This window comes from Rhipicephalus microplus, chromosome 3, assembly GCF_043290135.1.
Source record: "Rhipicephalus microplus isolate Deutch F79 chromosome 3, USDA_Rmic, whole genome shotgun sequence".
Taxonomy (NCBI): Eukaryota; Metazoa; Arthropoda; class Arachnida; order Ixodida; family Ixodidae; genus Rhipicephalus; species Rhipicephalus microplus.
The window spans coordinates 39,987,284-40,012,037 of record NC_134702.1 but is presented as its reverse complement, the minus strand read 5'-3'; the positions used below and the strand labels follow the sequence as shown (position 1 = coordinate 40,012,037).

The 24,754-nt window shown below is 41.5% G+C and overlaps 1 protein-coding gene across 1 annotated transcript; it reads right to left on the bottom strand.

Moving 5' to 3' along the window:
* Positions 1 to 504: 504 nt before the first annotated feature.
* CenB1A (Centaurin beta 1A) lies at positions 505 to 24,623 on the bottom strand. Its single transcript, XM_075889291.1, has 23 exons — positions 24,427 to 24,623; positions 24,001 to 24,058; positions 23,849 to 23,907; positions 23,551 to 23,611; positions 23,399 to 23,452; positions 23,218 to 23,276; positions 21,825 to 22,008; positions 20,605 to 20,649; positions 20,420 to 20,515; positions 19,603 to 19,677; positions 18,950 to 19,209; positions 17,487 to 17,613; positions 16,866 to 16,951; positions 16,025 to 16,141; positions 14,776 to 14,940; positions 14,387 to 14,613; positions 13,657 to 13,938; positions 11,632 to 11,734; positions 10,888 to 11,005; positions 8,490 to 8,599; positions 6,139 to 6,305; positions 2,366 to 2,530; positions 505 to 674 (listed from the first exon to the last, which is right to left on the bottom strand). The coding sequence occupies exons 1-22, from the start codon at positions 24,477 to 24,479 to the stop codon at positions 2,367 to 2,369; spliced, it is 2,670 nt and encodes an 889-aa protein (XP_075745406.1). The 5' UTR covers positions 24,480 to 24,623; the 3' UTR covers positions 505 to 674; position 2,366.
* Positions 24,624 to 24,754: the final 131 nt, after the last annotated feature.

The following is a 24,754-nucleotide window of genomic DNA, read 5'->3' as shown; positions in this document are numbered from 1 at the left end:
ACGGCTCTGTTGTATACATAGATCATTTTGGAAATCTGTCGTCATAGCGAACGCAGCTGTACAACGCCACTTCAAAGGCAGCTCCGTTGCGGCAACCCTTTAAGGGAGAAACACACAAAACTTCGAAACCAGCAGCACTGGGCTAAAGTAAATCACTAAAATTACAAATTCATTAATGTTTCACCCTTTGATAGCAACTTGGGCAGTGTTCAAACAATACTGGCCAGTCTTGGATGGTGAGTGATAAGAATGAAACAAAACAGAACAAAAAAATTGCAATACTACAGCTTACATTGCAATGTGCTGGAGCATTTAAAGTACTGCCTCGTAGAACATGGCCTCATAGTGTTCTGTGCATCGCAGTGTTCCAAAGACAAAAAAAACATACAGATATATACTAGTGACCCGTGTCAGCAGGGCTACACACCTCTTGAGCAGTTGGACAAATGCTTAGAAGGAGGGCTGTAGTACTCAACAGATGGTAAATATCGATTTTTTCCTGTCTTTTGCAAACAACAACAATAATAATTATTAAAAAAAACGTTGCACTACAACAACAACAAATGTGGTGCTTTCTCACTCCGTATGCTTGCTTGGCTGGCGACGTAGTTTCTCCGGATTGTTGGACGCCATGTGCGAGAAGTCGCGGACAACATCGATGAAGGTGTCATCACCTGCAAAGCAGATGTTGGAAAAAATCCTGTGATGCGCATATGAAGACAACTGCGAGTGCAGATGCAGTTGGCAACAGTGCCAAGCAGCAGAGCCTAGATAATCTAGCACCATAAAAAGTTTGCAGCAGAGCCTAGATAATCTAGCACCTTAAAAAGTTTGCCTAACTCAAAGCATATAGTTCTCAGCATGTACATGCCACTGGCCACTTGTCTTGCATTGGGAAGACTAATTTTCGATTAGTGAAATTTCTATTCAATATCTTTAATGTGCAGGAACTACTGCATACTCTTTTGAACTCTTGGCAAGAAAAACTTGCAACAGTTAACTTTATGTATTGACACATCGGTTTTTAAACTTAAGCGGGCACTTACGAGCCGAAGAAAATAAGAGGAGCAGATGAGATTCCAAAGAGGTTATATACTGCAGTTGAAATAAAAAAGCTTTGTCTTCAGTGGGAATTTTCAGAACCTACCCATCTTGTCGACGAGTGTCAAGGGAGAAGGTAAGATCGGATGAGAAATATAAGACTTTGAGATGTAATAATGAAGCTCGCACTGATAACTTTTGTACGAGCAATAGCTTTTGTACTGTAGGTAAATCAGCTTGCAGGCACAACAATGCTGAATGACTGAAGTGGCAGTATTCAAGAGGACAAGCTATCATATAACCAAGGACTTCTGGAATAAGTTAATCTTGCTATCATACTGTGCCTATCCATTTAGCAAGAAACTTGTGCACCTAAGAGAAATAAAATAACTTAAATATGGTGTATAAAGCACCTAATTTGACTAGATATACTAATGCATCCCCTCAACCCCTCACCTTGGAAAGAAAACCACCCCATAAAGAGAGCATCGCTCTTCACAATACCGTCAATACCCCATCCCCACAAAGCTCGGCCGAGATCTTTTAAGTAGTTTGACAATTGCTAATGTATTGGAAGACTGACCGTGAATATTGGTCTTTCCCCTAGTGTAAACTGCGTAATAGGCAGCAGCTGCTCTCTATATGAAAGAGAGATTGTCCACGGATGTACAACTAGCTTATTTCATGAGCAAGTCCAAAGCTGCCATCCACTCTAGAATTGCACACCCATGTGTCCTCATTACGCAAATGCATGACACAGTGCCTCGCAACCGTTGTTAAATACTTTGGCATGACATCGCGTGTTCAATTAACATAATGTATACCCACAGTGCACCCTGTTACGTTTGCAGTTGGTGCCATGATGAAACACACATAACGGTCACCTATCGTCATGCCATACAAATAAAGTAACATGAGCCTATGGGTACTATTACGTGATGCTTGCATTCACAATTTCAATTAAAAAGTTATAGAAACCAAAATGTGTGGTTGCATTAAGCTCATGCGAATCGAGCATGGATTCTCTATACAAGTAAGGCTGACGACAGCTTAGCACTTGTCGATGTCTCTCGCCACCTTGTTGACAACATTTACAATCCTGCCACGCTGTTAAGCCATATGGTCTAAAGAAATCATTTGGAAAAAAAAAAAAAAACAGTAGTGTGTCGAAACAAAACTTGCGGTAAGCACACCAAGCTCTGGGAGAAACTGACACAATTTTTATTACAAAATAGGTTGCAATGTCATTCAGCGAGCGGCAGTGCCCGATCCCCAAAAGCAGACACGGAATATTTAAAAAATTTTGTTGCACGAGTCACATTACTTCAATATTGTCCATCGCTCATGCCGTGCTGTGACTTAAGTCGAGGTCCCATAGCCTTTTCGAGTGACGGGTGCAAACTAGAGAGGCAAGAAGTGACAAGGCGCTTCCCCTTGCGACTCTTTCCACGACGACCCGACGATGTCGATGACTGTCCAACGGCTGCTGCTGCAATGGAGATGGCAACAACGCACAACTTAAGGAGAGAGGATGTGGAGGGGAAACTGGCCTCGAGGTGATGGCGAGGTTAAGATGACAGGGCGGAAAAGGCTGGATAGTGAGGATGATGCGCGGCCGCCGCCAAGCCCATGTTCAGAGCGGAAAAACTGAGCCAATGACCATACAAGAGAGGGGTTGCAAGTGTTGAGATCAAGGAAGAGAGAGAACAAAGACGTAGGAAGCCAAGTCTGACCTCGAATCGAGGACACTAGCATACTCAGCTGTCGCAATCTTCAAAGCCTTTCAAAAATAGAGACTAAGAGAATCAGTATGTCCATGCGGAAAATTTTTTTACACAGTGAGTAGGCGAACGGTAAAAGCTCCGAGAGAAGTGCAGCGATTAATATTCGACACATGCCATGAAGCAGCACTCAACAATGTGTGGAGTAGGGCAATCGCTGTAATTGGTCTAAGCAGAAAGATAGTGCTAAAGCTTAAAGCGAGTTTTAGGAGGGACCTTGAAGTCACTGAACCTTCTTAGGGGGTTAGACTTTTTTTTACCTGTGCTAGGCATCTAAAAATGATTTTTTTAATATTCATGGCACAATACTGCAGCATTACTGACAAGTATTTCCACGAAGTGGGGAGCTTTAATGCGCAATGGAAAGCGTTTGAAAATGGCCCCTGGTGCACATAATCCCGTGAACGCACCACAGCAACTCTAACTTTAACTGGAATTTTTTCCGCACACTACTTTTAGTCAGAAAAGAATCATTTCCTCTGTAACCGCTGAAGCTATCAAATACAGACTTCTGTGACTTCTTTCTGAATACCATGCGTCCTTTCTGAAGCAAAAGAATGTTGTTGCCATCAGAATGGTATTTTTTACTAAAGTTTTTCTTCATGAAAAAAGCCCCAAGTTCTAGTCACAAAACATTTATATTTTTTACTAATGAATAGTCATGCCTACAATTATTATTTGGTTCAGATGGATGCCTTCGGCACATGTAACAATTAGAAGAGATTTCACCATTTTAGATGAAAATTATGTTTAACAAATGTTCCTTCAGAAATAAAAATGGTAAAATGATTTGTTTTTTATTATTTTCAGAATGGCTTTGTATTTCCTCGCCAAATTCACAAAACAGAGTAAAATCCCCAATCAAGCAACTTCCGAAATTTCATAAAGGTTGCTTTAAATATAACAGACTATGGGCAGTAGTAGTTGCACATCTGTCTGTTATCCATTCTTGTTAATCAATTCTGGCCTTGCAAAACAGAATCTTCACTGAAGTTTAGTCTCAGAGAACCCTGGACCTTACAGGGAACTAATAAGAGATTGAACTGAAGGTACTGCACAGGAGATGAGGTAACGTTAAGCAAAAAATACCACCCAATGAGCTACATGAAGTGTATAAGACGGGCAAACCTTTCCCTCTATGTTCATGAAGGCCACTGAATGTTCCGGCCAACAGTAGAAACCAGGATATTAACCTGTCACTTCAAAGAGATACGAGACCCCAACTCACATATTAGGATGAGTCTTTCACGAGGCTGTCATTATTAGGCAGGCGGTTAAATATAAGTCAGCCATGATGACATGAAACAGATGAATATCGAACACACAAAACAAGTACGCTTAAGAGCAAACATGATTTACGAAAAGTTGGCTACTGACATCACACACAAACACAAAAAAATACAACTTAATTAGCACAGTGCAAACAACTGTGAGCAGTTAAAAGTGAAAACACATTAGCATATTATATGCCCGAATGTGGAGGCTCCTAGTAAACTGGCAGCATGAGAGTGGACATAGCACATGCAAATTGGCTGAAGCAATCTTACCTCATCGTTTGATGCAATTAAGCACATCAGTCATACTTCATCAATGCATAACAACAACACGGTACTTTACTTCACCAACTGTGTGCACTGCGAGAAAAACTAATACTCATGTTGCATTTCTAATAGCCCTGCCTCATATCACCCCTGCCGGTAAAGATAGCTGCGTGCATGTGTCAGAGAAGAGTCTTGGTTATTGTGTGTTGATAATCCTTCACCTATACTTCTCTTCCTCGTTGTCGCTTGGACGGCATCATCATCAGTTTAGGGCAAAGGCCACTGCCATGTTTTGCCAATCAACCCAATCCAGTGCTTGCTGTACTCACGTTACGCCCACAAACTCCTTTCTCTCACCTGCATCTGCCAACCCAACTTTCTTCCTCCCAGCTGTGCACTCACTCTCCCTTAAGTACACCCTGTTACTCTTAATTAACAGTAATTATATCATTTTGGTGCTACATGTCCTGCCCTGTGCATGCCCATTTCTTTTCGATTTTGACTACGATGCCCTTAACATCTGCTTGTTCTCTGACCCACTCTGCTGCCTTCTTGATCATTCGGGATCACTTTTCTGTCCATGATTTACTGCATTATCCCCAATCAAGTTGAATCCTCTTTGTAAGCCTTCACTTTTCTACAAAGCAGGTAAGCAGCAGCGAGGGACAGATGTTGCATATTCTCTTGAGGAATAGTAGTAAACTACCATCCATGATGGTGGAAATTTACCACTAACCCTCAAGAGAATGGTACAACAGCTGCATAATACAGGGTGATTGGACACAAGAGTTTTTCATTGCGTTCTCTTTTCTGCCAGGTCAACACGATAAACAGCTTTCACATGCAACACACGAAGTTTCCAAAATGAGGTATAGTGTGCGTTTCACCAGCATTGTTTTACTAAATGCTTGAATACCAGCCAAGAGCATACTGCCATTGTCTCTCGTTTTCCCCTTGTCACTCCTATCAGCAGCTAGAACCCCTCAAGGCGGCTACGCGGGTAATGCTAATGCTGCAACAGCGTTCATTTACTGGAAAAATCCAAAGCAGACAATGCACAGAAGAGAGACTACGACGTCTGCTACACAAACAATGGCACCGAGTCAATCAGGCTTGCAAGAATGAGGCAGGGCTTGCTGCATTCCAATAACCTAGTTATGGAGAGTGCTGGTTCGTCACCATGATGGACTTTGGCACTTACAACAACTTGGAGCTGCGCTGTGCCGACACAGCAAGTGGCTAGATGGCAAAGCAACAAGTGAAGTGCTTCTTGGTGAAACAGCTTACCTCAGTCGCATAAAATGAGATCTTATCGAAGACGCTTTCACTGCAACTTGAGATTATTTAGACAATGCGGTTGGAATGACTGAGATGACATAAAAGCTGGGACACGGTTGCTTAAGCAAACTAGGTCACGATTGCCTCGGCAGATGAACCTTTATTTCATAAAACTGCACCTGGTTCACTCGTAATAAAACGACAGGAGTGCTGCTGACGTACACATTATGCAACCTGACAATCACTTAGGACTAGCATGCACAGGCAAATTCTTTTTTATGTTCCCTCTTTCTTTCTTCTTCTTCATCGTTTTTATTGCACAAGTCTGTTTTGAGTACTGCAGCTTCACAGTACAGAAAGCGAGCACAACTCTTCTTTTCTCATGCTTTAACAAAATCAACAACCGCAAAAGCCTGCAAATGGAGTGGTGTGAGCCTAATAAAAGAGAAACAAAGAATAAAAAAAAAAGATAAGCCCTTCATGCCAAGGTAGCAGACCTGGGTTGCCAAACTCATCCCGGCGTATCTCCTCGTTGAGCTTGGCGAGCCTGAGCATGGTGACGATATCAGGGTTGGCATTGTCCACAGCTATCTTGAGTGCTGTTGCGCCATCCTTATCCTCGGAGTGTTGATCAGCTCCGTGCTTCAGTAGTAGGCACACTTGTCTGCATGTGAACAGAATGCGTCAGAAAAAAAAAAAAAAAAAAAGGAATTTAGAACTGCACATTCCGTTGTGTTGTTTTTCCTCGCCAATGCATCAGAAAAAAAAAAACTAAAAGAATTTAGAACCGCGCATGCCGTTGTGTTGTTTTCCCTCTCCAGCTAGTATATGGTTCTTACAATGCTTTCTCAAAGCAACTATCCCAATGGCACATCATATAAGATAATAAAGGGCTGTGGTTTTTCGTGCCAAACGATGATATGATTGTAGGCCCACCGTTGTAGGAAAGTGCTTATTGTTTTCAACCGCTCGGGGCTCTTTAGTGTGCACACAAATCTAGGCACGTGAGTGTTCTTCGCATTTAGCCCCATTGAAATGAGGCTCCTGTGGCTGGAGGTAAAACTTACATCCTTAAGAAACAATACAAATAAAAAAATATTGGGAAACCATAAGGTCAATTGTGAAATTTAAGCAAGACAAACACTGCGAAGTAGCGAGCACTGGTTTGGATGGGAAGCTCGATCTAGCTAAAGCATATCGTTACAAGAAATGTTGTATAATGGAAAGAATGAGCTGCAAATAGACCTTGGGGCTTAAATGTTTGACCAATGGCACTCAAGCACGAATCAACTGATTGCTCGTTCGGGACAGTGAACAACTGGACACTGTCATGGTGGCGAAGGATACAAACATCTGTCTCACTGAAAGCGATGACGATGCTGTCGTTCACTGCAATGACAAAATTACGACAGGTGCATACCGTCTTGCGCTGTAATAGCCATACGACAATTTGATCATTTTCTTGTTCACAACTATTACTCTTCATCTGACATTGCTGCAATATTAAGTGTAGTTGCGACTTATTCCAGAAGAAGCAGGTCACTACAGTGTCAGATGTTGCTAGTACTACATAAAATGTGCAGTGGGACATCACTCCTGCATAACATTTCAACATGAACGATTAAGCCAGTTGACCCGAACCGGAATGGTAATTTATACCCAGGTTTCTTTTCTCTGCACATGGTTCGTATTCGTTTACATGACAAAAAGTGAAGGGTCTTCAAAGACTTTTAAGGCTATGCGTGCGAATTTTCAAGGACCACACTGTCCGTTAGAAACTCAATTAACGTGGTTCTTGGGAGGATAAAAGCTTGAAATAACTAGGATTAATAGAAAAAGGGTAACATCACAGGAGTGGACATCAATAACATGAACTGCAATGAAATTTTTTTTCTAGACAACTTTCAGTATGACACAAGTTCCAAACTTTTATACGGATATGAAAACTAAGGAAGAGTTATCATGCAACGCCTTATTGCTTTTTCTGGATTTTCTTATCAATATCCATTATCTCCTGCTGCTTGGTCTTGGCAGTCTTGCTAAGGCTGTTTGACTAAATGATGCACATCAAGTATCTGATTGTCTCTGCCTTTTCTGCTGTAGCTGTCAATTTCTCCACAGTGGCTTCTAGATCCCTTTCCTTTTTTGTTAGCATTCCGACGTCCTCCTCAAAGCAACATCTTTTATTCTGCTTCTTATCCTCCTGCTCCTGCCTTTTCCGAGTTTCCAGGAATGCACGGTGTTGGTTCCGTGTGCAGAAGCTACCACTGTTATCAGTTCTTTTGTGATGGGCGCATTACATTACCACCTGCTACACTTATGGCATCGCAAATAATGCGTTGCGAGATGTGAGACAATACGTATTCAAAGAAAAAGGAAAATCAAGGGTTTTCAATTATTTGCGAAAATTCCAGCACTTTCAAGGTTTTGAAAATGAACTTTTCAAATTCAAGGGTTTTCAAGGATTTCAAGGACCCACATGAACCCTGTCTGCAGCAGCTACTGCACGTGCCATTAAAATGAATTCATGGTACTTATGCTTTATGAAGTTACCACCGTTGATTTAATCCCTTGCATTGCTATAGCTGGAAGAACCTGAAGCTTTACATGAAGTCTATGCCATTAACTATACTTTACCAAGCCATACACAATACTTCAGATCGCTAGTTTCCATACTTTACCAAGCCATACACAGTACTTCAGATCGCTAGTTTCCATTTATATGCCAGTAACATATGAAAGAAGGTGTAACGGCACAGTGAGCACACTCAAGGTAAAACACGTAAAGCACGTACAAATAAAGCACGTGCAAACATGCAAATTCGAGAGAAAATGAATTGTACGACACCCTGTGTTCCCCAGCAGCGTAGAGATGTGGAGGGGCGTGCGCTCATTGTCATCAGAAATATTTGATTTGGCACCATTCAGGAGCAAGAACTCGCAGGCCATGATAGAGCCCTGCAGGCGAGAAACAAAGGTAACCACTGATGCACCATGCCTGCAGATACTTCAGCACTTGACCAAGAGATCGCTACGTGGGCCCGATTTCTTCCAAGTTCAAAAACTGAAGTAAATTTCTAGAGAAGCGGGAACCAATCGCAAGCATTTTTAGACCTGCCAAGCCTGGTACACATCTAATAACTACACTTTATTCACAATGATTATTAAAGGCATGCTTCGAGCAGTCCCACAGCTATTAATATACAGTCAATCCCCCATATATATTGAATAATTAGCTATATCAAAAACTTGAGAAATCCCCTTTAATTTCCCATTCATAACTATGGGACCGTTGCACCTGCATATAGAACTCCTGCACAACGGGACATCCACTATATAGAACGCTGCGCCGCACCAAAGCCCAAAAAGTGCAGTTTTCTTAGCAAGTACCGATATATTTTCGGCCGCATTCTAGAAAGTTTCAATCCCTGTTTGCATGCGGGTGACGAAAAGATGGTGCTATTCTATCGTGCTGATCTGGTTTGTCGCATAGCACTTGCGAGTATACGGGTATGTTTGATGTGCAATATGCAGGTCCTAACGCGCAGGCATAGTGTTCCTTAAAGAGACCAATTGCCGAAGACACCAAAATAAGAATGTGAAGTGACTCGGCGATCTCGTTCTAATGTTCACATTCTCGTCCTTGTTTGTTAGTGCACAATGGCATGCAAACGTGAAAAGAATGGCTTAGATATGTTCAACCTCGCAACATATTTAGTGATTTCGGTTTTAAAATGCATGTCTCCGAGGCTATGCCTTTTTAGCTTTTTGCATTAAAGCAGCTGAAAGCAATGACTGCCAGCTACAGAGCCACAAATGACATCAATATCGCCAACATGCCACCAATAGGAACTTGGCTAGACTCGGCGGTGTCTTTTGCACCTTGTGGACTTGTGTACTTCTCACCCCGTCTCACCCCGTTCACGATGAATCTTCATTCGGGAGTTGAGCAGAACGTTGACAGGCACGCAGCGATAAAAATTATGAACAGCATTTGGAGCGACGTCAAGTAAAGCACCGTCGTAAACTTTGCTAGCGGGCCAGGTGACGACTTCGGGTGCGTCATGACCACTGACAATAGGGTACGGTGCCTCAGTAAATTGGCCACTTATCAGCATTTCCGGGCATAGTCTCGGACAGTGAACGACTTCATCGGTGCAGATAACGACGTAGCCGTTTCGAACTGCATCGATGTCGAGATTATGGCTGCCATTGTCGGTGCCATGGAAGTGTACCCGTACGGTTATGAATTTGATAACGCCTGTGCTACTTCCGCTAACCAACCTTTTGCCGCGCTTCAAAGCTTGCATCGGCGCTCTGCATCAATCAATGCTGCTGTGGCTGAAGGATCTGAATTCGCTTATTTTAAAAGCTTCAGTGATATTGAGGATGACTGAAACTTGATGGCGCACAAGAAGCAAGACAAGTTTATGGACTGTTTTCATGTGAAATAAAGTGCGGTAACTTGCGGTTCACTCCTTGTTCTTCATTATGCTGTGAGCGAATGGTTATGTTAGGGCTTGTAACGATTTCCAAGGCCAGCAATCCTTTAATTTAGGCATGAAATACGCATATTTTGTGTTTAGAATTATCAATATATCAAACTATTTTGGGATTCCTTTCGAGTTCGATATATCCAGGATCGACTGTAACTGAAAAGGTTGCATCGACGTTGCTGGGAAAATAAGAGGCAGCAATAACGAAGAGAAATTCAAAACGAAAGACTTCCCCAGTCTTAATTCAACCACTAGAGGCTCCAATTAGATGGCATAAAAATTTTTTTACAAAGCACATACTAAAAAATATTAACTACAGCTACAGTCATGTTTGTGAACTTCACTACAGAATCGATGTGGTTACAAACTGGTAGGTTAGCATTACGATTAGTTAGTTCATTATATAGCATCATTATGTTTCAACCGCATCAGAAAAGGACAAAAGAAAATTTTTGAGCCTTGAGGCAAGGAGTTATTTGCACTGTGAAAAAATTTGGTTGTGTACTGTATTTCCTCGCATAAAACCTATCTCCGCATCTAACCTGCATCCCCTCTATTTAAGCAATTTTTTCAATTTTTTATGGCAGGACATATGCGAGAAAATATGGTATACTAGAAAAAACAGGCGGTTAGCATTGTCACATTTTAGCAACCCACGGATTAGTACTTTGATACAGTAGCCATCTGCCTTTCAACTGAATTGCACGCATTTATGCTGGATGCCTATTTATTTGATTTGTTCAAACTCACACTTTGTATGGCCTGGTGGAGAGGATATCGACCTCCTTCATCCGGATTAGACCAGTTTGGGTCAGCTCCATTCGCCAGGGCAAGACACATAACTGGCAAGTTATGGGCAGCAGCTGCCCTGTAACCACAGCCACAATAACACAACCAAGATGTTTACCGAAGCTCGGAGCAGATGCTTTAACACAAGCTGCACCACCTTAAACAAGTTTCTTGATACTCTGTGAATTCCACATACCGAACATGTGAAAATTCTGTGAGAACAACATAAAAATAGACCTCTACACAACATTTTTTAACTACTAGTACTACCAATGACCACCTTGAAGTGCAAAAAATTTTGACAAAGAAGTTTTATAGGTAGCATACGTCTCTAATCTAATGTTTTCACCAACTGCACCCTTCTGTAAACACTGAATACTGCGACTCTGAAGATCAGCTTGACAGCATTCCACAAAGGTTGTGGAAAAAGTAAACCGTCAACCAGTCATTTGTAGCACAAAGCTACGAGGAAATCCAATGCTCTTTCCTTGTAGCATTGTGCTATATACAAGTGGCTGTCAATTTGCTCCCGTGGAAACAGCGCAAGTCTTATTCTTTTCTCAAAAAAGCTGATGTGTATTCATTGCACAAGTTTACAAATTTGAAAACTGCATGTTGAAAGCAACAGCTGTTCATCGTAATAACCACATGTTAGCATATAAATTTAAAGCTTCGTCACCAATAAAGCAAAGATGAAGAGTCTACCTGTACAAGAGCAAGCTGGGGCTAAGGTTGGACATGTCTTCTTCCTGGGTAGTGTCTTCCTCGTCCTGTGTCGGTGACTCATCCGCACTGTCCAGCTCCAGCTCTGTACGTGCAGATGAAACAAGAAGGGCACACTATAACTTACAACACCCGTGTACTGGTTACATGACATACACTATTACACCTCACTGACTTTGCCCTTGTGCCGTCATTTCTGGTCTTCCACAAGTGCACCATTAAAAGAATGCTCAGCTGCGTAGATTTCCTGCAGATGCCTGCTTTGTGGAAGTGCTTTGTCTATGCCAAATGTGCGACACAGGCATTATTGAGTGACCATGCCGTTGCAGACAAATCGGTTCTATATGTTAGTGGCCAGGAAAGTCCGCAGCCACACACAGCATTCACTCAGTTCCACTGAAGCTTTCATAAATGTCTTCCAATTTACCTGTGTCACAATGCTGGGGGAAAGCCTAAGAGCTCTTGTCGTAATGGAAAAAAGAGAAATTCTGTACAAGATGACCAAAACAGAAAATGGTTGATCCTGCACAAACTATGAATTACAAGAATAACTCAGTATACCTTAATGCCTATACAGTGCACATTTGGTTGGTCTTCTATATATTTAATGATAAAGAGTTTCGGGTAATCGGAACATTTTTTTTCGCTTACTTCGGTTAAGTGGAACTGTTTTTAAAACAGGCAGAATCCATGAATGGCAGAAGTGGCCACAGCAGTCTAGCAACCATGAAACAAATGCCAAAGTTAGCCTAGCCTAGCCAAGCCAATTCAGCGATTATTTATGTCAGCGCATGCCGAGCAGCAACTGACGTCTGGTCGTGAACTTGAGGACAGCCTTGAGGAACCTATAGCTGAAGTTCAAGATGAGGACCTGTGCTCTGGTAGAGATTGAGATGGTGTGTGATACCGAGCTCATTTCAGTGGCTGACAGTGCAGCAAGAGATGCTGTCATCCTGTTGCAGCGCTACTTTTAAACACGATGGTGGCACAGAGTTCCTGCCCAGCCTTTCAGCAATGCACTCCTGCTATGTGAGAAAGTACTTGAACAAGGACGAGCAAACTGTATCACCTCCTTTTTTCCGAGTCAGTAACATTAGCAACATTTCTATTTCTAATCAACTATAGTAGTGTAGCATACTTCAAAATGTTTTTGTTCATTCAGCGACAGTTGGTGCTTTTGAAATAAGGTCATATTTCATTCACTTTGTAAGCTTTGCTTAAATGAAACTTCTCATAAATGGAACAAATTTGCTTGTCCCTTCGAGTTGCGTTTAAGAGGAGTCCACTGTAGTATGAAAAAAATTGTAATAAAACTATGTAACTTTTTTTTAATGTATACCATAAGGAGATAAATTTGCATTTAAACGAAAAGACAGGTATCATCAAAAACAAGAAGGTCAAACAATTCGGCGTAGTTTGACCTTGAGCAAAAATAAGAATACATCTCAATACAGACACCACTCGCAGAGAAGGTAATGTTATGTAAAAGAAAGCTAAGTTGCCACTGTGGTTGGTATTTTAAGCAAACAATGAAGAGTAGACAAGTGCTACTAAACCTGCTGCTCTGGAATTTGATAAATCTGTCTTCACACAAGAGAGACAAAAATGTGCAACAAACAAAGATACTTATAATTTTTGTAAGCTTCACAAAAGTAACGGTCCCAAACAGTGCATGCTACTCAAATGTAGGCCATATAGTTATAGCGCGAGAACAAAACGACGACACAGAGACAAGAAGGACACGAAAGACGCGCTATAACTATATCGTCATGCCATAGCAACTAGCCCAAGCTGCCACATTTCAAGTGTAGGTTCATGTTTTGTCCCAATGTTACAACAAAGGGATTAAGGAGTTGTTAAAAAAAGACAGTAGCAAGTCGTCCTTATATTATCGCACACTAGCAGCTTCTTCTAGGAGCCTCATTCAAAAAGTTCATGTAAGCTTGCATCATCCTCATATTCAGCACTGTCGTGACAGTATTGTGCAGGAAAGTTATCAATACTTGCCTGAGGGTGGCGGCATGGCCGGGACGAGAGACTCCCCGAAGACGAGCACGTCGTCCTCGGACTGGTTGGAGGAACCCTCAACCGCAGCTTTTCCTTCATTGTCCAAAGGGGGCAGAGAGGTGCCTTCCTTCATGACCACGCCACTCTCCTGCGAGGCCATGCTAAAGCGGGTCTCGGAGCCCACAGAGCTCACAGACAGGGTGTCGATGCTGACGGGAGACTTGTCGGCTGGCAACGTGACAGCGCTGCTGTGGCGCCGGGCAACCCCATGAGCAGTGTCCCCTGACAGAAACGATAAACGAAAATATAATCAACAATAGGGCAGCTGTCTGATTGCAGCTTTTTCCTTGGTTTAGCACAACAATGTATGATTGCCGCTTTTTCCTTGGTTTTGCACAACAATGTAGAAAATAAAATTTCACTCCATTCAATTGACTTTACATAGATGCACCAATAATCCTGATACATTTTGCTCCCCAATTGAAAATGTGAGTGAGGAGCCTTTGAAAACTTTCCGAGTCTAGCAAATCTGCAATTTCTCGAAAACACCTACATGCCTTGTAAAACTTCACATTTCATCATGCCCCAAAAGTTTGCACTCAAATGCAACAAGAAAGTTTTGCCTAAACTGGTGTGGCAGTGTGCAAGACTGTGTCCCCGCTTATCTGATGCATGTGAACAGAAAAGCAGGCCAGCAAAACCTGGCTTGGGGTAACAATACAACACACACCCGTGTCCGCATGGCGCTGATCTTGGGTGTGAATGGTCCTCCTGCGACGGTGCATTTTGCGAACACTCCAACGCTGAGGCAGGGTGGCTTTCCGCAGAACCGGTGTCGCAGCTGGCGATGCCCGTAACGCATCACGTGACGGGGATAGGCAGGCCACTGAGCCAAGTAGGGGCTTTACAAATGCCTTCTGCAGGTACTTCGCCTTAATCCAGGCTTCACGGATACTCCTGCGAAAACGTTCACGTGAATGAATATATGTATAAGCTCAAAATGAAAAACTACATCCGTAGAAACGAGTTTTTGGCATTTAAGCGTTATATACACATGCCATCATAACACAGAATCTTCATATGAAACCTTAATGGAAGAAAATAACAGAAGAGAAAAACCTGCTGCAGTCCGGCGTGGCCCTGACAGCTACGTTCTCGTCCACTCGAGCTTCGTAGACGCTGTTGATAACTGTGTTGCCTAGCTCAGCCATCACCTTGAGTATTTCCGGCTCCCAAGTGTCGAGCGTCAGGGAGCGCACCTTGGACACGTGCACGCCCATGCTCCTGGGAACACAGTTGAAGGATGCCTTCAACATGTTGCATTCATCACCAAAGAGGATGCTTTGAAAACTGTTGCTTACAATAAGGAGGCGGTGCGTTATCTTGGCTTGTGCAAATAATAAATTTTAGGTTTGAAGTGAATTCAAAGCAAATAGTGGTTTGGTCAGATAATTTAGAATCAAGTTCGAATAGTATACATCACAATTACAAAAAAAGTGAGCGTATTTGTCATGACCCTACCAGCCTGCACAGTACATGTATATATATTTTTTAAATTTACACAAGGCATATGCAAATGATTTTTAGTTTGCTTATTGTTTAAAGAAAACGTGCACGCAACATTGTATAGTAGCAGGATATGACTTTCAGTATAACGTAAGTAGTAACCTGCAAAATGCATTACATTTTCAGAACTTAATATACTTAGAGCATATAAGAAGGTTTAGTAGTCTTTCGAACATCGATGCGACGGTAATATGATCACTTAACCTTGAAGTGAGGCTTCATGGCAGTACGTATTTTCCTTGAATAGCTTTATAGCAGAAAACAGAGTTACATGCGGATTAATATGCACTTTTTCAATAGTTCAAATACTTCGAAATTTCCAGAAAATCAATTTCGAATCAGAGCGACTTCCAATACTGCAATATTCTTTCAAATGTTCAAGGTGCTTGAATATTCGCACAAACCTAGCATTATCGTACCAAATGAAAGTACTACTAGAGCTTGTTTTCTCACTGAAACATAAGCCAATATTCTTGCAAACGACCCTATGAATCTGATGTGAGATAACGTAAACTTCCGAGCTGAAACCTAATAGCAGTTTTTAGGTTCTCAAAGCAAGACAATATAAGAAGTCCCATTGCAGTTATTTCAATTTCTAGACAATTTTTTGTCGTAGTCCCAACCCTAAAAAGGTCTTACAGATAACACAGTGATGTGGAAGTTGTGCAGGTCGGGGATGCAACACGAATGGAATGACTGCATGTGACTCAATCAGGAGCTCGCCCGAGATCTTTGCTACAGATGGAGATCTCTAGTACTATAACAATACAAGTTAATCTAGAACGCAACGGGGCAAACACACCTGTGTATGCCGGAGCATTCGATGCACAGAGTGATTCCCAGGTTGATGCTGGCCCAGCAGGGGCCGGGTGATCGGCAATCGCAGCACAGTTCGTTTCCTGCGATGCTGGTGAGTTGGCTGCAGTGACACAAAAAAGTGATTCACTGTTAGATGAGTTTCAAAGAAAAAAGGAATGAACACCAGGAGTTTCTAACAATGGTCTCTAACTCTGCTGCTGCTGTTGGCAGACTTAAGGCATACAGCAATCTACGATTGTCACGTAATGATCGCCTCTACGGGGGTCAAGCCTGCAATGAAGAGGACCTGCATGGCAACCTCCACTGATCAAAGCTACCCTGCTCTTTCTTTTTCCCTCATTTATGCAATGGCTTTGCTGAATTAAGAGTACTATTCTGAAGCCATGTACAATCCAGGAAATTATGCTTAGCGAACAAAGCCATTATTGCTAGAACAGTGTATGGCCGCATTTTACAGTCCACACTCCGACCAAACACAAATGAATATGTTTAGTGCGAAAGGCTGAAGGAAAACATTACAATGAAGACCCTGCATCTGAAAGGGAAAGGCATTGGGGAGATAAGGCAGACAAAAAAGAGAAATTGCACAGAGCTTATAGTATTCATGTGTCACATTGTAAAAAGTAATTAAGAGTACTAGAATGATGAATATCTGCAATGATCCAAATTTATCAAAGCTTAACCATGCTAACACCTATTAAATAGCCACATGTTCTTAAGACCAGCTTAGACAATGCACTTCCGTTGGAAAGAAATGCACAGCGGCATGATTATCTATGCAAGCCTTTAAACAGAGCTATAACGAAAATCCATTGAACACGTACATGTGAGCCCTTGGAGGTTTCGGTACCGGGTTTGCACTCAGCCTCGACGTTGATGACAATGAAGAATCTGACGATGCCTTCCACTCCTGCATTTCGAGCATGAAAGATAAGTCGCAGATGGCAGTCATGAAACTTTATTTTGATGTACAACCACGTGATTAACACAGGTGTTTTGCCAAAGCCATGACAAATACCACACAATTTTCTAAGCTTTATTTGGGGCAACAACTACCAACAGGCATATCGGAAATTAAGACAGACTAAAGAAGGCATACACAAGTATATTATGCTTGCATATGTAACCTCCATTAAACCTTCTGAAATGCCTGGGTGAACAAAAGTTTTCATGACATTGTGCAAATTACTTGAGCTTTAAGTCAGGCCTGACAGCTTTTCTATAGTGAGTTTAATAGGGTAACTTAATTAGTCTGGCTAGATGGATGTTTGCATTATAATGTGTGTTTACATTATCAAGAATAGTGCAAACTACAGTACCGTACAAAATGTGGACACCACCAAACTTGACTATCAACAAGCCATTTTTATGCACTTATACATGAGAAAGCTGTAGAAGTATAAGTTAATAAAATCGATTATTTGTTTAAAAAGTATCAAACTCACACTCATCGAAAGCTTTCCATCTTCATCATCTCGTGACGGCTGGTTTAATGCGTGAGAGATTCCAGACTGCAATGCAGTGATCCAGCAGTCGTACGACTCTTGAGAATCCGCTTGTAGCATGTGAGTCCTGTACAAAAGGCCATCAAATCATAGTTAAATATACAAGGATCCACGTTCTAGAATCTCCTCTAGATTAAAAATGCACCCAGACTACAACAGCTGGTCTACACTGGAAGTAGAGACAAACGTATAACGAATACGGTGATTCAAACAAGCATGCAAGGAAAGAAAAATAGCCCTAAAGTTTGATTACCGAACCGGCCAGCTAGAACATGCAGCTAAAATGAATGTCATTCTTCAATGGCTTTTCTAAGAAAGCCAATGATGTCCCTTTGAACAGCCCATGCAGTAAGCATATATAATCAACCGAATGTGGCAAAAAGTAGGGCACATTAATGAAGTGCAGGAAACAAGGTGCATGTAAATATATGGGCATGGCACATTATAGCAATATATTTTTACATTTGCCTATGACATATTAGACCACATGATTTATTGATTAAAAGGTCATCACACACCTGTGGGCACCGTGCTATTTTGATGGATTCATATGACATAGTTTTAAAAGTGAAGTGCAGCACCTTTCTAAATTGGAGGATCTGTCCTTACGAAAAAGGCCGACTTAAGGAAACACGACCAATTTTTCTGAAGCCAGTATCTGGTTTTCCTTGCACCGCTTTGCACATGCTTATCTTCTCCAAAAGCAGCCTTCTATGATGCTAAGCAAAATACGCCTTATTGTTAAAGAAAAAGAAGTCATCATGGTGGCAACAAGCGACCTTTTCAATCAGAATCGAGCCAGAGTGATGCTGCCGACACATACAACTAACTGCTAGAGGTTGTACAGTACTCACAGATTTAAAGACAACATTTTTTAAATGTGAAGCATTTATTCGTGTACTGCAAGCACTTTTTTCAGCATATTGACTGCTAGGAGCAACAGACCCTTTCATTGTTCACAAGTTCACTTTCCTGTGCTGCATATTCATCCGACTAATGGTGGTACCTGTCGTACTTAAAGCGGAGATGAGGTCACAGTTGCATGCGCTAGGGCCAGTCTATTATGCCTGTTTATATCAAGAGTGGTCTAAATTTTCTGTGTCGTATTGCAAGCAAGCCACACTTGAACACGCTGTTTGCAGAAGTGACAAAGTGCCATTAACTGGGCTAACCAAATTGCAGGAAAGCCAGCCTTGCAACTATGATAATTGTTTATTGCTTGTGATAAACGCATCATGTCGACGCAGCTGTTCACAGTGTTTAAATTATACCGATATGACCTGAACTGTCGACACTGGAAACAAAAGGTGTAAGCATGACTTAGCCCTACTCTGTCGCATTTCAATCCAGGAGTACCGTGCAACGACAGCCCTTTCAGAGCAATGACCGAACCGCGGACCTACTTTGAAGGCGAGAGGACCTCAAAGCAGAACCGTCGCTCAAAATCCAGCGCGGGTTTCACAGTGCACAGCCGCAAGTCCTCCTCCATTATGGTACGCTGCTCATCTTTGGAGCGCTTGCGGTACACCAGCTGGCCATTCTGGATGATGAACCACCGCCTGTTCCAGGTCTTGAAGGCGTTCGAGGTGCGCTTGAACAAGTATCCCTCCAAACTGATGCCGTTGTTGGCCGAGGGGTCTTTGTGGACAACCGGGACCACATCCTGACCAACATAAAATGTTCAATAGAGCATTGCAGCTGGCACACGCATCATCATTATTTGCTGTTCCCTTTAAGGCCCTTTTGGGTATTACATAAGGTGAAAAAGACAAAGATCAAAAAGGCTCCTCATATATTAGTCATTAAAGTTCAAGAGAAGACAAAAAAAAATACAGTAAACAATTCATTCAACATCTATTCAAGTGATACCATTCAACTTCAGTAGTGTTTCAAAATCAAGCATGTTTTAGCATTGCCATTACGGCAGCATGCCTACCCACTTAAAAATGGTTACACTATCCTGGAAAAATGGGTACGTTAAAGATAAGAATTAAAGTGGCCGACCGCCTAATGAAACTAAAGATAACAGATAAAAAACATAGGTGGCAGGATTTACCTTTGAGGTCACAAGCGTGTGCCTTGAATCAAGCTGCTTTGACAGGTCAGTAGACTCTTTGCTGAGCTTGTCAAGCTGAAATGCAGAAAGATCGAAATGTCTACACAAGCCTACACCTCATTAGAGGTTAGAAGCTTATAACCCTTTTAGACACTTCATACCAATTTTTGTGCCCAACTTGTTTTTGCTCATTGTATCAGCTAGTGGCAAAGAGATTATGGTACACTGAGTTTTGGAAGAATTCACTCTCCTGTGCAATAAATGTCCCTTCATTTAATGCAATTTCACTCTGCAAGGCTGCATATGATCTCTCTGCTGAAGGCATTACCATGTTTGACGTGTCAATTCCTGCGAGCTATGTCAAAACTATTAATTTTTCTTTGCCCTAATATGCATACAAGTGAAAACAAGATTGTAGTATGCTTCTGTTTCTAACAACAAACTACCGAGTGCCTTGAAGTAATGCTGTGCCGATTTGATGTATCTTCAGGCAGTTTTTCACAAGTCATGTCTGAAGGGTTGAGCATAACACAATAAAAGCAATCTCATTGGAGCAGCGGAGACAAGCAAGCAACACATGAAAGAGCGATTTTTCTGACACCGCTGCTGCTAACTTCAAGTAAAAGTCGCTGTTATGTGTAAGCTTCATGTTCACCACAAGCTATGCGCAACACAAGCTTAGTCTAGCAATAAAAAACAAGCCCTTCAATTTACACTTCTTTACTACAAGCTCTATAGTAACTTCAGGAAAGAGGCATGCCGTCTTGGAACAGCCCGAGTCAAACGTCACAAGCAAATAGGGTATTGAGGTACTCACAGTGGTTCCCAACTGCTTCAAAAACGGCTCGGAATCCTCGAACAAGTCCGAGCCTTGGTGGAAATAAGTACTGTACGCACCCATTAGAGACAACAGCTGTGAAAGGAGAACAAACTAAGTAAGTTAGAGTCACTCGATATTCACCACTGTACACAAACATCGTAGGCTGTTGTAGGCTTACTCACAGTTTGTAACACCTCATGCCTCTTCTTTGACTGCAAGCAACTGAGCTGTAATCAAAATAAAGTAAAAACCAGTGCTTATATTCCGGTAATGTTTTTGTTTCTAAACCCCACATTAATGACAAAATTCTTTCAAAACAAAGCAAGCACTAGGAACTACAACAGTGCCAACTGCAATGTACGACACGGTCAAACAATATTATCAGAACCAGATTCTCCTGAAGCTTTTACAGGGTCACATATGCTCAATTTATTTAGACTGCAAGCAAGTAGCCTCAGCTGTCAGTCTTAAACTGTAAATGTAAAGTTTTTAAAATTGAAATGACAAAGAAAACTTTACAGGTGAAGAAAAGTTAAGGCGGATATACTGAAACCATGTCAGAATGAACGAAAACTGCTGCAAGTAATGATGTAAATGCAAAATTTGACTTGTCATGCTTTATTCCGATGAGTGATATACTGCTACAATCATATCAAACTTACAAAAGCCGGTGCAATATTACTCATACCAATGTGAATATTTAAACTTTTTAACTCACAGTAAAAAAAAAAATTATGCATTACTAGACAAAAGCAATTTGGAAACAACGGATTCTAGACATGTCGGTACATCTTTACCAGCAGATTGGCCTTCAGTTGGTAAGTTGACATGCCGATATTGAGCGACCGCACTGACAAGATGTTTTGCGAGAATTGGAGCGTTGCCACAAGCCATCAACAGATTGTCCAACAAGACAATTTTTATTTTTGTTTACTATCATAATTGCATCTCTTTAGTTTAAGACTAGATTGTAAATTAAATTCAGTTACAGATCTCATGTGCGCATAATTACAAGAATCTTTTGAGTTAGATACAACTTCTTTGTAATGAAACTGTATGGGACCAACTTAACCTTTCAAATTTCTTTTACCAAGCTGACACAGAAACAGTTTCATGCAACACATTCAGTGCTTGGCATTGGTGTGGTATGCATATATACCACTATATTTACTATACCCTAAACTACACAACTATGCAGGAAGTGAGTCGCATGAAGTGGTGTAAACCTGTCTCCCTTTTTTCAAATAAGATTCTGGTTCACGCTGACAGTTGACAAGAAGGAAGCTTCTCAATATGGGCTATGTTGAGCAACAAAAGCAATTCAGTTCGGACAAAAAGAAAAGCAGGTAAACAGGCTGTGTGTAAGTAGGCTCAATAATTAGCAAAGCCAACACAGACGTACTTGATGAACATAATCGAGTGCCAGGTGTTGAAAGCAGGACCGAGTGGCTATCAGCACATTGTGGGCGTCCTCACATTCCGAAGCCTTGGTGCGCTGCACCTGTGAGTTGCGGAACAGCGCGTTGTCCAGGTCGTCGCTGATCTTCTCAAAGTGCCGCCGTGTCTCCTTGCTCTGGCGGATATCCCTGAAATATATCAAGCATGCCTAAACAAGCCTTTCAGCATAGCACATGAAAGGATTAAACTTCCTTTACCATTTCCTTTGTACAGTACTATATGCTCTCTATACCTCAAATGACGAATGTCATGCATATCCCTTTCAGCGGTGGTGGCTAGATTTGTGTATGCAGCTTGTTTATGCCAGTTACGTTTACTTGTGGCAATACCGAGCAAGATGCATTGCTCACTGGATGAACTGAACCTCCATATTTAGTATGTCTCCACTTCAGTATGCTGCGTATGACTGCAACCAATCTCTATGGCGAAGGTACCGTTATGTTCAATGGGTCATTTGATGTGCCACACTGAAGGACCAAAGTCAAAAGTACAGCTGTTATTTTTCCGAAATCAGTACAACCGAAAAATACTTGCGCACAGATTTGTATTTCATTCTTTTCACGTCAAAATGAAAAGTGACTGATTGCAGAATAACGAGACATTTTATTGACTGAAACTCACACAAAGCAACACATTGCTTTATTTTCCTTTTTGGAATATAATATTGAATGTCTTCAAATTATACTATGTGAATGTGTGAATATATGTGATTATGTGAATATATGTGTCCACATTCGTGGGCAGCACATCATAATTTCTGTCTGAAGGGGATATGCAATGTTCTACACTTTAAACAAGGCTGCCAACTAACATCTACTATGTAATTGCTCAGTACAAAACTTTCAATGTTCACGCTAATAGTAGTTGATCAGAAAACATCCTGCAACTAAATTATTGTCAATAAACAACAGGACTGCAAACAAGATATTTGTAGTCATTAACAAAAGGCTCAAAAGTTGCTGTTTACAGTTCATTTTGATAGTGGCCATATGCGATTCTGAAAATTAGAGTTTATTTGAATATAACTGTCATACACCAATTAGAAATAAACTGGTTCACGGCACAGCATTAAAAAATATGTACAGTTCAACCAGCTCAACGACATGTTAAAGTCAGGTGCAATAAACAAGTGTAATAGAGATGTCACAAGGGCACTTTCAATTGCAATTGAGATGGAAAGTATTCCCCACTATTGGCCCATTTTTGCATCTTGAATATATAAGCCAATCATAATATAGAAACACAATCCCAATTGGGCCATGTAAAAACCACATAAAATTAAAAGGTCTTTTCATATTACTAAGCATATGTATCATGAATAAACATTTCAAACTTACATCTTGATGAAATTGCTCAGATTCTTTACTACAGACTTTTGTGCATGTTCGAGGAGTATCTAAAGACAAAAAAGAATCAACATAAACATAATTTTTGTTATTCCATTCACAGGAAATCCAAAACTTTCTTTCATTTACTGCATTTGTACGACCGCAAAGATATGTAGACTGTGACACTCACCGACTGGTATTTCAACACGTCTGTGAGAATCTGTATAAACCTATTTAGAGAATTCTGAAATGAGGAAGTTCAAATGAATAAACATTTCCACTGTTTATTCTGTCAAATGACAGGTACATCGTGTCCCCAGAAAGAGGGTAAAGCATACTAACCACAATGGATGCATCGTCCTTGAAATAACCAATCAAATCCCAGATGCCATTGATGAAAGCACTATAAAAGCAGAGATAAAATAAAATTTTTATGCTATAGAACATGCGTATTCATCCCAACATAGCAAATTAATATTTCCTGGCATATACATGAGCGCACACAGAAGCTCAGTGACATATTTCAAGGAATAACCGGCGACTAGCATAAACATTAAGAGATTAGTTAATGCAAGTTCACAGAAATATGAAGGCAGTTCCGACTAAACCCGGCGCTTCAGGTTGCTCAAAATGGGCGTACCTCTTTGCTGTGACATGACTTTTGCCCGTTTCAACCATGTTGGAGCACAGCTTTACCAACTGCAAGGCAAGCATCACAATGAATAAATAAATGAAATCAATTCTAAGTAATTAATTCGTGGCAGTAGACTCGATTCACGGGCGCATACTCACTTTTTCAAGCTTAATTTCTAGTTGATCGATGCTCTCTTCATTGTCTTCTAGTGCCTCCCTGAGTAAGTAATAGGTACGGTGTTATTTACTTTCATTCTGTACACATAGCACATATTCGCTATCGCTCTCGATCGTAGACCAACGGGTTAGTGTAACAAGATCCGCCGCCAAGCGAAGCGAATGTCCGGAGGGAAGTCGTTAATCTGAAGGATATCGCCTTCGAAGCATATCCTGTCAACGGCACCCACATGCATAACGCATCGACACAAGCGAAACTTTCGGGCAAACAAGAAATGCTAGTAAGCAGCCTCGAAGCGATACATGCTAATACCACGAAAAGGCGAGACACTCGTAGCAGTTTACTTTCGTGCGGCGCAGACCGAAACGATAATGTGCAACCACCCATTTCGCGACGCAAGTACTCACCGAAATTTCGGAGAGTCCCGGATACATTCGTCGAGGTCTATGATGGGTCTCATGATGGGGGAAAAAAAAAAGCGTCGCTTCTAGATTCGATGCCCGTCCATTTGATCGTAGTTGCTGGTAAAGCAGAGAAGTCGCCACCACCTGAGCCACAGGTCAACACAGCATCGTCCACATATGAATCATGCGACCACAGACACCCCCCTCTCTTGAACGCGTGCGGCGTAAAACATTTAGGTGGCGGCGTTACCACTCAACCCAAATTTATCACTGCACTCGAAGAGAACGAAAAATTGAACGGAACGCGCTCGGAAATCGGGAGGAGGCGCGG

Bases quoted from the DNA above. Each gene is read 5' to 3' on its own strand.
- CenB1A (XM_075889291.1), bottom strand. From the start codon at position 24,479: ATGAGACCCATCATAGACCTCGACGAATGTATCCGGGACTCTCCGAAA. The intron at 19,678-20,419 runs GTGAGTACCTCA...TCTGCATTTCAG, and splicing joins TGAAGCAGTTGGGAACCACT to CTTGACAAGCTCAGCAAAGA. The intron at 14,614-14,775 runs GTTTTTCTCTTC...ACGTTTTCGCAG, and splicing joins GCCACGCCGGACTGCAGCAG to GAGTATCCGTGAAGCCTGGA.